The sequence below is a fragment of the Pangasianodon hypophthalmus genome, chromosome 23, assembly GCF_027358585.1.
Source record: "Pangasianodon hypophthalmus isolate fPanHyp1 chromosome 23, fPanHyp1.pri, whole genome shotgun sequence".
In the NCBI taxonomy this organism is placed as follows: domain Eukaryota; kingdom Metazoa; phylum Chordata; class Actinopteri; order Siluriformes; family Pangasiidae; genus Pangasianodon; species Pangasianodon hypophthalmus.
Window position 1 is genome coordinate 19,588,472 of NC_069732.1, and position 15,000 is coordinate 19,603,471.

A 15,000-nucleotide genomic window follows, 5' to 3' on the forward strand; every position below is an offset into this window, starting at 1 on the left:
TTGTTTTTAGAAGCCATGAGCTTCCATCCACAGCCAAGCTACAGACAGAACAGAGAGCTTTAAACATGAGAGAAACTGGATGGAAGGATTTACACCTCTCTATACATGAATAATGAAGGTTGATATGGTGCAAAGAAATTGATCTTGAACAAATGATTTACACAGAGTCAGCTACTGAATTAGGATAGAGCTGTGTGAGCTGTATGAGGCCTCTGAATTAGGTGTGGTAGCGTTCCCCAGAACGCAACATAACGCAGACGTGATGGAAATATCTGGGTTAAAAGAAGGTTATATGAAGTACAGAAGGAACTTTCTTTTATTATGTTTATTATTATGCAAGCCTGTAGTCTTAAAAGATTAAGATCGGGCAACACAAACTTGAAGTTAATATTAAGATTATATTTAGATTTTCAGTTAAACATAGGTTTTAAACACTTGACAAAAAAAAGGCAAATCTTTTATTGCGATCAGATTTTTGAAATGTAGCATGACCTTGTAAATAAAGAAATCTGAATAAACACAAATTCTGTTTTTAATACCAGCAAAGGTTTATCCATTCATATCCACATCTCACTGTTCATGTGTGTGAAGACACAAGTGTAATTGCTGTAAAGGGTGGAGTAGTCAGACTGTCAGTAAAAGACGTGTTCAGAGCTACAGCATTTAAAGTCCTCTTAGTGTGCAATAATGTTAGTCACTTTGCTCCAGGCTGTCATCTTTAGGCCTGACAAGTCCTGTGTCACAACATTCTCTCTCTCTCTCTCTCTCTCTCTCTCTCATCATACCACACTGTACCCAGGGCAATTCTGATATTCTGTTGTTTTATATGTACAATATCGTTGAAACTACCAGAGATATAATTTTAAGAAACACAAGAATGCATACTTGTTAATAGCCTACATGTAATCACATGACTCCGAACAAACCAGGCAACTTTGGTTATACTGAACTCATTTAAACTTTAACACCAGGGGTTTCATTTATGAAGATGTGCACAGAACAAGTTCTAAATTTGTGCGGAAGAGCCGCAAGTATGCACGAGTAAATTACCATTTACTGCACGTGTGTACGCACAGCTTTGCGCAATGGACCTTGATGAAAAAAATCACCATATATGGTAAGCAACTTCCCTTTAAAACCCAGTCAGCTGCTTGTTGCGACACGGGGAATGTAAATGATCTAAAGCAGGGGTGTCCAGACTTTTTTCAAAGGGGGCCAGATTGGACCTCATTAAAATTTGGAGATTCAAAGCATACTTCAAAATCATGAATGGTGTAGGAATTACAGCACTTTTTATATGTGATCACCCCCCAATTTCAGGGACCAAAAGTAAGTGGACAATCTAACAATCATAAATTAAATAGTCATTTTTTAATACTTGTTTAACTTTAATTAAGGACTATTTCAAGAATTCACAAACCGTTTTCCATGCTCAGTGGCTTCCAGAAATCACTACTTCTCACTGTTAACTTTGGCTTTTTGTCTGTAGCCATGACTGAAGACCATTCTGTAAATTAATTAGCAGGTGCATTCAGAGAAAAAAAGGCTCTTGTGATTTAGCAATAGTGATTAACACAGTCTGCTGCCACTGTCAGGTGAAAGCAGAGCAGTTAACATCTGTCCACGGGCCGCGTTTGGCCCCGGAGCTGGACTTTGGACACTCCTGCTTTAAGGAGATGAACTTCACCAGCAATGAAGTAGAGATACTGTTGCACAAAGTAGAGTAATACAAAAATGGTTTATCTGGCTCTTTTACATGTGGTTTGTCAGGATCAACTGAAACTGCATGATGCAGGAAATCCACTGATGAGCCGCTCATCACTCTCAGCAAAGCCAGCTCCAAAGCCAATCATCTGTCTGATGATATCTGCATCATCCCCATCAGTGTTCACATTTTATTATGATTTTACTTCCCAGTTCATCCATGACCTGTCTGCTGCACCCTGTTGGCAGCACTGCAGTAAGTAATCTCTCTCTTAATTACGCTGATGTTATTAAGTGGGATGGGAGCGCCTCATAATCAGTTTAACTGATATTACACTGTTCTGCTGCTAGAGGTTCCTGGATGCACATGGTCAGGAGTAGTTCTAAATGTATGCACACCCTCATGCACAAGAATAACTTGATAAATCACATTCTTTCCAGTTTACACACAAAGCTATGTGTACACACAGTTGATAAATGGGGTTGAAAAGTTTAGAACAAGTGCTAATTTTGTGTTTAACCCAGTATGTGCTAGAGAACTGCCACTTAGCACACATGCTCAACTGCTCTGTTCGTGCACGGCCACACCCATTTACATATAGAACTGCCCCCAAATCACCATATATGGTAAACAGCTTGCTTTCGTGGCTGTGTGTGTGCATTCTATTTCCCCAGTTACATTTGGAAAAGCTGTGATGGTGTGAAAATCTCTCATTATTGTAGTCTTTTCTGCTGCCGTATTTAAAGATGCATTGTGCCCTGAGCCATGTGAATGTGTGTAATTATTCGGCTCATGGCTGGGAAATGCCAGAGCTGTCTCCAGTTACTCGCTTAATTCTGTTCCACTCTGCACAAGGTGCTGGCAGAGGAACATTAAACCTAAAAAACACTCAGCACTCTCAGTGAAGAGTTTCTTAAAAACATCCTCCCTGTGCAAAGCTGCGTGAGACAAGTCTTCATGCGAGGCATCATCCCAGGAAATGTGTACAGGGGTCTTTTATATAGCTTTACATTTCATCTGTGTCATCTGTCTGCCCTTCACACTGAACAGCACAGCCAGTAATTAGTGTCAGTCATGCTGATAGGACTGGCAGTAAGTGGGATGGGAAATCCTCATCATCAGGTTACCCGCGATTACACTTTTCTACCACTAGGCTAATACATGCAGTAGTTTTAAGTCTACTCCCCCAGGCGCGCATGCGCACTGTTAAAGCTGGCGAGGTGAGGTGTTGTGTCCTAACCCCGCAGGAAGCCTCCTGATCATGCCTCCTCCCACTCACCCTGAGCAGCCTTTACTGCCGAGCTTATTTTTATTATCTGCTTTATAATACTGGCGCACGAGAGCGCAGTGTTTCTCCTGTTGGTATGCTCAACAATGATAATGCCTGGTTGTTACTTGAAAATGTTTAATAAAGATTTAAAAAAAATTTTCAGCACCTCAGGTGAGACGCTTCTTCCTTCCGTGTAGCCCCGCCCACTGCCCCACCTCATTTGCATATGGCATTCCGTTTGCGTCATGCTCCAGAAGTGCGCGCGACAGACGCAGATAACGGCCGTGGTGTAACGTGTGCAGAGCTCGCTGCAGGCTTCACAACTCCTGCACTCACACTGTAGATCTTTTACTGAGCTTCCAGTTAAACAACCTTTTAAACAAGTCGAGTGGGAAAGTGTGGATTTTAGGCCAGGAGCGCCTGAGAAAGTTCTGAACAGAGGTGTGTAGTCTGTTTCTTGTTTGTCTAATTATAACCCAGGCTGAGAGTAACAGGATCTCCAGGCTGAGTGGAGAGCACTGCGAGCTCCCTCTGACTGATCCTCTAACAGAACCTCTGACTGATCCTCTAACAGAACCTCTGACTGATCCTCTAACAGAACCTCTGACTGATCCTCTGACTGATCCTCTAACAGAACCTCTGACTGATCCTCTGACTGATCCTCTAACAGAACCTCTTACTGATCTTCTAACAGAACCTCTAACTGATCCTCTAACAGAACCTCTGACTGATCCTCTGACTGCTCTTCTAACAGAACTTCTGACTGATCCTCTAACAGAACCTCTGACTGATCCTCTGACTGATCCTCTAACAGAACCTCTGACTGATCCTCTGACAGAACCTCTGACTGATCCTCTGACTGATCCTCTGACAGATCTTCTGACTGATCCTCTAAAAGAACTTCTGACTGATCTTCTGACTGATCCTCTAACAGAACTTCTGACTGATCCTCTAACAGAACTTCTGACTGATCTTCTGACTGATCCTCTTACTGATCTTCTGACTGAACTTCTGACTGATCCTCTTACTGAACTTCTGACTGATCCTCTGACAGAGCCTCTGACTGATCTTCTGACTGATCCTCTGACTGATCTTCTAACAGATCCACCCAGACCGACCGGAAAAAGGCTTCTTTTCTAAGGTAAAGTACACTTTGGTTTTCTAAACATGAACAGCTCGATCAGTAAGTTAACTCTGTAAGTGAAATGAAATTCCTATGAAACTGCTCTCATAAGAGAACCTGAAGTACACTGCAGTCTCAGTGTTGAAGATCAGAGACACTCAGAGAGAACAGTACTGAGCTGTACCTCTCCTCAGGGCTGGGGTGGTACCGTCACTGGCACATGTCTTGTACCTTTAGTGTTTCTATTATCTGAGAAGGTGCATGTGGTGTACATGTAGCGCAGTGGCTCATCACCACGGATTTTACTGTTTAGCCTCAGACAAAATGAAGTGGCGAGGTTACACGTGACTTAGGGAACTTTTAGAGTAACCCTGTAATCAGCAGTTGAGAGTCGACAGCATGCAGTCGTCCAGCGTACAGTCGAGCAGCTCACTTTCAGGGGGTTTTAGACGAACCTGGAAAAAGGAGTCACATTGGACCTGAGCCTTTGCATGGGAAATGCGTGGACTTTCTGATGTATGGACATTATCCAGTCCATAATCCCCCTTTCCCTCTCTCAATCTTTGTAGTATATCAAAAACACATCAGTTTACTAGGTCAGGAGCTAAGTGTAGCATCAAGAACATTGTCGTTTTATATTACTGGCATTAATTAAAGAATATCAAAATAAAGTAAGGGAGTCAACACAAAGGATGTTTATAGACACTGGCTCACTGATTTCACATTTTTTACACAAAATTCCACATTTTTTACATCCACATTCGCTGAACCCAGTAGCTTATGCTGCTCACTGTCTTGTTCCAGCACAGGTGTGTTACTTCTGTATAGTGTTATATTACGCACTATGCCACAAGCGCATTCAATTTTCCACACAGGTCCTTCAGCAGAAACCTGTGCGTCATCTCCACTGCGTCCATGTTCCTAATGAGGCTCTGGAGAATTGCTCGGTTGTTGTCAAGAAGCAGTCTGTTTTCAACTAGCACACTTCTCAGAGCACTAAACACGCGGCACAGCTGAATGCCTCAGTACACAGCTCGCATCTTTCCAGTAACTTTCCCAGAATGCAAGAACAACCACAGGATTTCCTGTAGTTAATGATCTGCAGTCCATCTCCTAATCAGGTTTGATGAGCAGACTGCAGAGAGGTTTCAGAATGCCAGTTTCAGAAATGTTCACAATGATCAAAATGAAGATGATATTTTTCTTTTTTAACATTATTTTTTATTTACCACATCCTTCATTAATCCTGGGTTAATTATTCAACATTGTCCTCTTATATGCATTCTTGAAAGTTGAACACAGACGAATAGTAAGGAATTGGCTGCTGCGTTGCTCAGCGATGTTTTTCAGCTCAGAATGGCTCGCTTCTTCCATTGTAAGACTGTGGGCTTGCCGGAGGTTAGGCAGTTACACTTCCCAAACAATATACTCCATTGTATATTCTGAGCCCTCTGGCACATGGAAGTAGCTTCTAAAATGCTGCTCTGAGATCAGAGTTTTTCAGTCTCATTACAGGCTGTGAGGTGACAGAGTGGATAGTGAGAGGCATGATGCAGCTTCTGCCCTGATCATTCTCGGGGAAAGTTCTGCTGGCCATTGTGGGAGAACCAGATAGTTTTACCCTAGAGAGGAAGCTGAATTCCTGTTGTCATGATGGACAAATTTCCTGCCCAGCACAACATAGAGCTTAGGAAAAAGGGGGGTGGAATGAAGAAACAATAGACTTCATAGTGATTGTGCTGATGTTTGGAACAGTAAGGCATGAGTAACATGGGGAAACGAGAAACGACATGAGACACAGACAGAAAAACACAGCCATAGTCAAAGACAGAGACAGAAGGAGATAATGTGGGAATGGTAAAGTATCTATGGTTAACAACACATATCAACCAGTAGCACTGACAGTGTGCAGTATATAGCATAATTACAACACAAATTAAAGATAAAGAATTTCTGCATTACTTGGGGATTTCAAAAGCGTTGCTAGTTTAGTTGAGGTTTCTAATAAGAATAGAAATCTATAATGTAAAGTTTAGCTTTGCTACCATTACAGTTCCAATCATGTCATAGATTTTATACATGTCAGTCTAATGACGAGAAATAAACCAACTGACACATTAAAAGTGAATGATCAGTTAAGGGACAGTGGGTAGCGTTGCTGTCTCACAGCTCCAGGGTTCCAGGTTCGAGCCTGGGAAATGTCCCATGAATCTCATACCTGTTCAAGCTGTTTCAAACTTTCCATCTCGTGAAACTTGACAATCTCGCAATGATTACACATTTTCCAGCTAGGATAGTCCTTCGCTGCACTCTGGAACGCTTTAAGATGCTTTTGCGTTCACACTGCAGATGTTATGTGGTCATATGCACCTCCGGAGGTGGTTTGAGTGATCGGATCACAACGCGTCTCCGAGACACATTGGACTCTGTTCACACCTGTACTGTGACTGGACCCAGGACACATGTACGCAGGAAGCCATACATGAACGGAGTCTTCCATGGTGTTTTAGAGCAGTTAAACCTTGAGGCTGAGCACATTAGTACGTCCCCTGGACTGTGGGGACTTTTATGTCCAAGATATTACACCTGCAGATTTGGAGTCTGTGTGATTATGGAGACCCATGCAGGACCTGAAACCTGTAACTTTGTATATGTGAAAGCGAGACTCAGCTTAGGCCAAAGCTTTTAGAAATCCCAGTTAGCCATAAAGTTTAAGGATATCCAGTAATCAGCTTACGTGAGGATGTGAGAGAGAGAGTGAGAGAGTGAGAGTATGTCTATTCTGTTATTTGCAGATTTGTTAGAGCAGCCATGCCTATCCCTCCTCCTCCTCCTCCTCTTCCTCCTCCTCCTCCGCCAGCACCACCTCCACCACCCCCACCAGCTGTCCTACAGGTAAAACACACACACACACACACACACAATGCGTATAAATTTAAAATGTAAACAGTTGCACATACAGTATGGGTTCAGTCACTTCTTATCAGCACATTCACCCTGCAAACCACCTGGACAGATCTGCAATATTAATTAGAGCTAAAATTACACACACACACACACACACACACACACACACACACACACTGGCAGATGACGCTCAGCAGTGTCACATTTTCTGACTGGCTCTCTCCACAGGTCATTTGAGTTGTCCCTGTGTGCAGTGCCATCTCTGGTCCTTCTGTACACTGCACACTCCACTCTCCCATGCAAACTGTACATTTCTCCATCATTAATGCCTATATGTATCTATCTAGGATGTGAATGGTCGTTTGTGTACGAGTCCCCTTCTAAACCTGATTGCCTGTGGGTCCCCACTACAGAATGGCCTAACAGTTATCATGATAGACATAAATACCTAGATGCCTCAGTGTAGACTCTACACCGATCAGCCATAACATTAAAACCATTGACAGGTGAAGTGAATAAGACTAAATATCTTGTTACAGTGGCACTTGTCAAGGTGAGGGATATATTAGGCAGCAAGTGAACAGTCAGGTCTCGAAGTTGATGTGTTGTAAGCAGGAAAAATGGGCGTAAGGATCTGAGCAACTTTGACAAGGGTCAAATTGTGATGTTTAGACGACTGGGTCAGAGCATCTCTAAAATGCCAGGTGTTGTGGGGTGTTCCCATTATGCAGTGGTTAGTACCTACTAAAAGTGGTCCAAGGAAGGACAACTGGTGAACCGGCAACAGGGTCATCGGTGCCCAAGACTCACTGATCTTGCTCTGTATGGAGCTGTGTAGCTGCAGAGCGGTCAGAGAGCCCATGCTGACCCTGTCCACCACCGAAAGCACCTACAATGTGAGCAGAACTGGACCATGGAGCAATGGAAGAAGGTGGCCTGGTCTGATGAAGCACGTTTTCTTTTACATCATTTGGACAGCTGAGTGCGTGTGTGTCACTTACCTGGGGAAGAGATGGCACCAGGATGCACTGTGGGAAGAAGGCAAGCTGGCGGAGGAAGTGTGATGCTCTGGGCAATGTTCTGCTGGGAAACCTCGGGTCCTGGCCTTCATGTGGATGTTACTTTGACACGTACCACCTACCTAAACATTGCTGCAGACCAAGTACACCCCTTCATGGCAACGGTGTTCCCTAATGGCAGCCTCTTTCAGGAACGGTTTGAGGGACATGACAGAGTTCAAGGTGTTGACTTGGCCTCCAGATTCCCCAGATCTCAAGCATCTGTGGGATGTGCTGGATAAACAAGTCCTATCCATGGAGGCTGCACTTCGCAACTTACAGGATCTGTTGCTAACATCTTGGTGCCAGAGACCACAGCACACCTTCAGAGGTCTTGTGGAGTCCATGCCTCAATGTCTCAGAGCTGTTTTGGTGGCACAAGGAGGAACTACACAATATTAGGCAGGTGGTTTGAATGTTATGGCTGATCAGTGTATAATTCTTGACTTCATGCACTTCGCCAACAGAAGTGTATAGAAGTGAGTCTGAATAGAATAGAAGTGAGGTCGCCAATAGAAGTGTTGGATATAGATTGTTGTTTTCAGTTATTTAACTCATAAATGGTCAAAAGACTCATCAGGCATCATGTTGCATGTTCACGTATGGCAAATACAGCCTAGTATGTGTCAGTAACAGCTACTCCTAATGATAGCTGTCTTGTACATGCTTAGTTGTGCAACAAACTGCATTAATTGCACCTCAGAGCAAGTCCAAATAAAAAAATAATTTTCTCTTACTCAGTCCCAGTGTAAAACTGCAGTATTAATTGTGTATTAACAGTGTAGAGCGCTTTGTTTGGCCCCAGTATGGGGGATCTCACTCAGCCATTGACATGTCTCGTAAACAACAATCAGTACAGAATGTGACATGTAGGGATTTATATCTACACTCCTGGGGAAAAAATGGGCCAAGCCCAAAATGGCAAAATATTAAACTTTTAATGGTCTTCACAAAAATTCACTGGTCAGGAAATGAGCGGGAATGAAACAGATGCGCTCCTGAGAGCTCCTGTGCCTCGATTCGCAGGATTCCTTTTGCTGTTTGGGGAAAAGCTAGAAACAGCGAAATTCACTTCTATAGCCTTCTTGTACGCAAACATAAAATCATGATAATGATTAAAATGTTTGATATAACATTCAAACTAACACGTCTGGGTGTACAAAATTTTCCAAAAATATCTTCTGGGATTCTTTTTTCTTAAAACATTAGTTGTTAGAAGACTATATACTGTATATACGAAATATACTGTAGACTAAAAGTGAATTTCCCTGTTTCTAGCTTTTCCCCACGCAGCTCACTGCAGAAAAAGTCCATCCGTTTTCTGTGCTGCTTTTCCTGTGCAGGGTGGTGGGGAGCCTGGAGCCTATCCCAGGGGACTCGGGGCACAAGGCAGGGCAGACCCTGGACAGGGTGCCAACCATCACACAGCACAATCACACACACACACTCCAGACAATTTAGAGATACCAATCAGCCTACAGCACATGGCTTTGGACGGGAAGCACATGGAGAATATGCAGACTCCACACACACAGGGCGGAGGGCGAATCAAGCCCCATGCCCCCCACTGCGGCAAAAATAAACGAGCAAATGGTGGCACAGGAGCTCTCAGGGGTGCATTTCTTTAGTTCTTGCTAATTTCCTGACCAACGATTTGATGTTAAGACCATTAAAAGCATTGTTTTTCCGATTTTGGGCTTGGCCCATTTTTCTGCCCAGGAGTGTATAGCTACTAAACTAAAGTCTCCTTTTTTCAGCTCATGTCTCTCTGTATTTCTTTCCCAGGCCCAAACCGAGCCTCCTAAAATCCAGTGCTCTGAAGGAGGCCGCAGCGCACTCCTGGCAGACATTCAGAAGGGAACCAGACTGAAAAAAGTGACGCAGGTCAATGACCGCAGTGCTCCCACCCTCAACAGTGAGTCCAACTCAGAGCAATTCACGTTACATCTGCCACGTCACATGACGTGATTCAGTTCAGACTCGTTAGTGCAGGGATGAAGGGGTGGGGCGCAGTCTGATCACAGACTTGTGGCAGGGGATGGTCATAGTCAGTGGTGTTTAGTTGTGAATTTAGATTTGGCACAGATGTGAATAAAAGCACACTGCTTTTTACTCGACGTGAGATCACACTCTAGAGCTGATAATGAAGTTGTTTCTTGGTGAACTGAAAATCCAGTTACCAGTTTTAACCCCTGTTACTGCAGTTGTGGTGAAGTTTATATCAAAGCAAACATTCCTGAGCAAGGCTCTGTGTTTGTGCCTAATTACTGTAATGTTAAAATGTGTAACACGGTGTCCCACACTCTCAGTGTCCCACACACACACACACACACACACACACACAGTGTCCCACACTCTCAGTGTCCCATACATACACACACACACAGTGTCCCACACTCTCAGTGTCCCACACACACACACACACACACAGTGTCCCACACTCTCAGTGTCCCACACACACACAGTGTCCCACACTCTCAGTGTCCCACACACACACACACACACACACACACACACACATACACACACACAGTGTCCCACACTCTCAGTGTCCCACACACACACACACACACACAGTGTCCCACACTCTCAGTGTCCCACACACACACACACACACACACACACAGTGTCCCACACTCTCAGTGTCCCACACACACACACACACACACACAGTGTCCCACACTCTCAGTGTCCCACACACACACACACACACACACACACAGTGTGCCACACTCTCAGTGTCCCACACACACACACACACAGTGTGCCATACATACACACACACACACACACAGTGTCCCACACTCTCAGTGTCCCATACATACACACACACACACAGTGTCCCACACTCTCAGTGTCCCACACACACACACACACACAGTGTCCCACACTCTCAGTGTCCCCCCCCCCCACACACACACAGTGTCCCACACTCTCAGTGTCCCATACACACACACACACACACACTGTCCCACACTCTCAGTGTCCCACACACACACACACACACACACACACAGTGTCCCACACTCTCAGTGTCCCATACATACACACACACACACACACACAGTGTCCCACACTCTCAGTGTCCCACACACACACACACACACAGTGTGCCACACTCTCAGTGTCCCACACACACACAGTGTGCCACACTCTCAGTGTCCCCCACACACACACACACACACACACAGTGTCCCACACTCTCAGTGTCCCACACACACACACACACACACAGTGTCCCACACTCTCAGTGTCCCACACACAAACACACACACAGTGTCCCACACTCTCAGTGTCCCACACACACACACACACACACACAGTGTCCCACACTCTCAGTGTCCCACACACACACACACACACACACAGTGTCCCACACTCTCAGTGTCCCACACACACACACACACACACATACAGTGTCCCACACTCTCAGTGTCCCCCCCCCCCCCCACACACACACAGTGTCTCACACTCTCAGTGTCCCATACACACACACACACACACACACACAGTGTCCCACACTCTCAGTGTCCCACACACACACACACACACACAGTGTCCCACACTCTCAGTGTCCCACACACACACACACACACACACACACACACAGTGTCCCACACTCTCAGTGTCCCACACACACACACACACACACATACAGTGTCCCACACTCTCAGTGTCCCACACACACACACACACACAGTGTCCCACACTCTCAGTGTCCCATACATACACACACACACACACACCCTCAGTGTCCCACACTCTTAGTGTCCCATACACACACACACACACACACAGTGTCTCACACTCTCAGTGTCCCACACACACACACACACACACAGTGTCCCACACTCTCAGTGTCCCACACACACACACACACACACACAGTGTCTCACACTCTCAGTGTCCCATACATACACACATACAGTGTCCCACACTCTCAGTGTCCCACACACACACACACACACACACACACACACACACAGTGTCCCACACTCTGTGTCCCATACATACACACACACACACACACACACACACACACACAGTGTCCCACACTCTCAGTGTCCCACACACACACACACACACACACACACACACACAGTGTCCCACACTCTCAGTGTCCCACACACACACACACACACACACACACAGTGTCCCACACTCTCAGTGTCCCACACACACACACACACACACACACACAGTGTCCCACACTCTCAGTGTCCCACACACACACACACACACACACACACACAGTGTCCCACACTCTCAGTGTCCCACACACACACACACACACACACAGTGTGCCACACTCTCAGTGTCCCACACACACACACACAGTGTGCCATACATACACACACACACACACACACAGTGTCCCACACTCTCAGTGTCCCATACATACACACACACACACACAGTGTCCCACACTCTCAGTGTCCCACACACACACACACACAGTGTCCCACACTCTCAGTGTCCCCCCCCCCCCCACACACACACAGTGTCCCACACTCTCAGTGTCCCATACACACACACACACACACACACAGTGTCCCACACTCTCAGTGTCCCACACACACACACACACACACACACACAGTGTCCCACACTCTCAGTGTCCCATACATACACACACACACACACACACACACACAGTGTCCCACACTCTCAGTGTCCCACACACACACACACACACACACACACACAGTGTCCCACACTCTCAGTGTCCCACACACACACACACACACAGTGTGCCACACTCTCAGTGTCCCACACACACACAGTGTGCCACACTCTCAGTGTCCCACACACACACACACACACACACACACAGTGTCCCACACTCTCAGTGTCCCACACACACACACACACACACACACAGTGTCCCACACTCTCAGTGTCCCACACACACACACACACACACAGTGTCTCACACTCTCAGTGTCCCATACACACACACACACACACACACAGTGTCCCACACTCTCAGTGTCCCATACATACACACACACACACACAGTGTCCCACACTCTCAGTGTCCCACACACACACACACACACACAGTGTCCCACACTCTCAGTGTCCCATACACACACACACACACACACACACAGTGTCCCACACTCTCAGTGTCCCACACACACACACACACACACATACAGTGTCCCACACTCTCAGTGTCCCACACACACACACACACAGTGTCCCACACTCTCAGTGTCCCATACATACACACACACACACACACACACACACACCCTCAGTGTCCCACACTCTTAGTGTCCCATACACACACACACACACACAGTGTCTCACACTCTCAGTGTCCCACACACACACACACACACACAGTGTCCCACACTCTCAGTGTCCCACACACACACACACACACACAGTGTCCCACACTCTCAGTGTCCCACACACACACACACACACACACACACAGTGTCCCACACTCTCAGTGTCCCACACACACACACACACACACACACATACAGTGTCCCACACTCTCAGTGTCCCCCCCCCCACACACACACAGTGTCTCACACTCTCAGTGTCCCATACACACACACACACACACACACACACACACACACAGTGTCCCACACTCTCAGTGTCCCATACATACACACACACACACACAGTCTCCCACACTCTCAGTGTCCCACACACACACACACACACACACACACACAGTGTCCCACACTCTCAGTGTCCCATACATACACACACACACACACCCTCAGTGTCCCACACTCTTAGTGTCCCATACACACACACACACACAGTGTCTCACACTCTCAGTGTCCCACACACACACACACACACACAGTGTCCCACACTCTCAGTGTCCCACACACACACACACACACACACACACACACAGTGTCTCACACTCTCAGTGTCCCATACACACACACATACAGTGTCCCACACTCTCAGTGTCCCACACACACACACACACACACACAGTGTCTCACACTCTCAGTGTCCCATACACACACACATACAGTGTCCCACACTCTCAGTGTCCCATACACACACACACACACACACACACAGTGTCTCACACTCTCAGTGTCCCATACACACACACACACACACACACACAGTGTCCCACACTCTCAGTGTCCCACACACACACACACACACACACACACACACACACACACACACAGTGTCCCACACTCTCAGTGTCCCACACACACACACACACACACACAGTGTCCCACACTCTCAGTGTCCCACACACACACACACAAACACACACACAGTGTCCCACACTCTCAGTGTCCCACACACACACACACACACACACACACACACACACAGTGTCCCACACTCTCAGTGTCCCACACACACACACACACACACACACACATACAGTGTCCCACACTCTCAGTGTCCCCCCCCCCACACACACACAGTGTCTCACACTCTCAGTGTCCCATACACACACACACACACACACACACACACACACAGTGTCCCACACTCTCAGTGTCCCATACATACACACACACACACACAGTCTCCCACACTCTCAGTGTCCCACACACACACACACACACACACACACAGTGTCCCACACTCTCAGTGTCCCATACATACACACACACACACACCCTCAGTGTCCCACACTCTTAGTGTCCCATACACACACACACACACAGTGTCTCACACTCTCAGTGTCCCACACACACACACACACACACAGTGTCCCACACTCTCAGTGTCCCACACACACACACACACACACACACACACAGTGTCTCACACTCTCAGTGTCCCATACACACACACATACAGTGTCCCACACTCTCAGTGTCCCACACACACACACACACACACACACACACACACACACAGTGTCTCACACTCTCAGTGTCCCATACACACACATACAGTGTCCCACACTCTCAGTGTCCCATACACA

At 46.4% G+C, this 15,000-nt stretch overlaps 2 protein-coding genes across 6 annotated transcripts in view; both read left to right on the plus strand.

The window, feature by feature from the left end:
• The window catches only part of LOC113536169 (proline-rich protein 15), a 4,669-nt gene extending 4,016 nt beyond the window's left edge, over positions 1-653 (plus strand). For both annotated transcript variants that reach the window (XM_026929984.3, XM_053228420.1), the window contains exon 2: positions 1-653. This exon is cut by the window's left edge and continues 1,158 nt beyond it. The gene's annotated coding sequence lies outside the window, so the exon portion shown is untranslated.
• Positions 654-751: 98 nt separating this feature from the next.
• Positions 752-15,000, plus strand: part of wipf3 (WAS/WASL interacting protein family member 3) — a 40,955-nt gene continuing 26,706 nt past the window's right edge. The window contains exons 1-4 of one of the 4 annotated variants that reach the window (XM_034298462.2): positions 756-3,416; positions 4,030-4,116; positions 6,894-6,993; positions 9,849-9,978. In XM_034298462.2, the coding sequence (XP_034154353.1) occupies positions 6,910-6,993; positions 9,849-9,978 (214 nt within the window). In that variant the 5' untranslated portion in view covers positions 756-3,416; positions 4,030-4,116; positions 6,894-6,909. Of the gene's footprint in view, positions 3,417-4,029; positions 4,117-6,893; positions 6,994-9,848; positions 9,979-15,000 lie in introns of all 4 variants that reach the window. The other 3 variants (XM_053228418.1, XM_053228419.1, XM_034298461.2) reach the window with 3 other exon arrangements.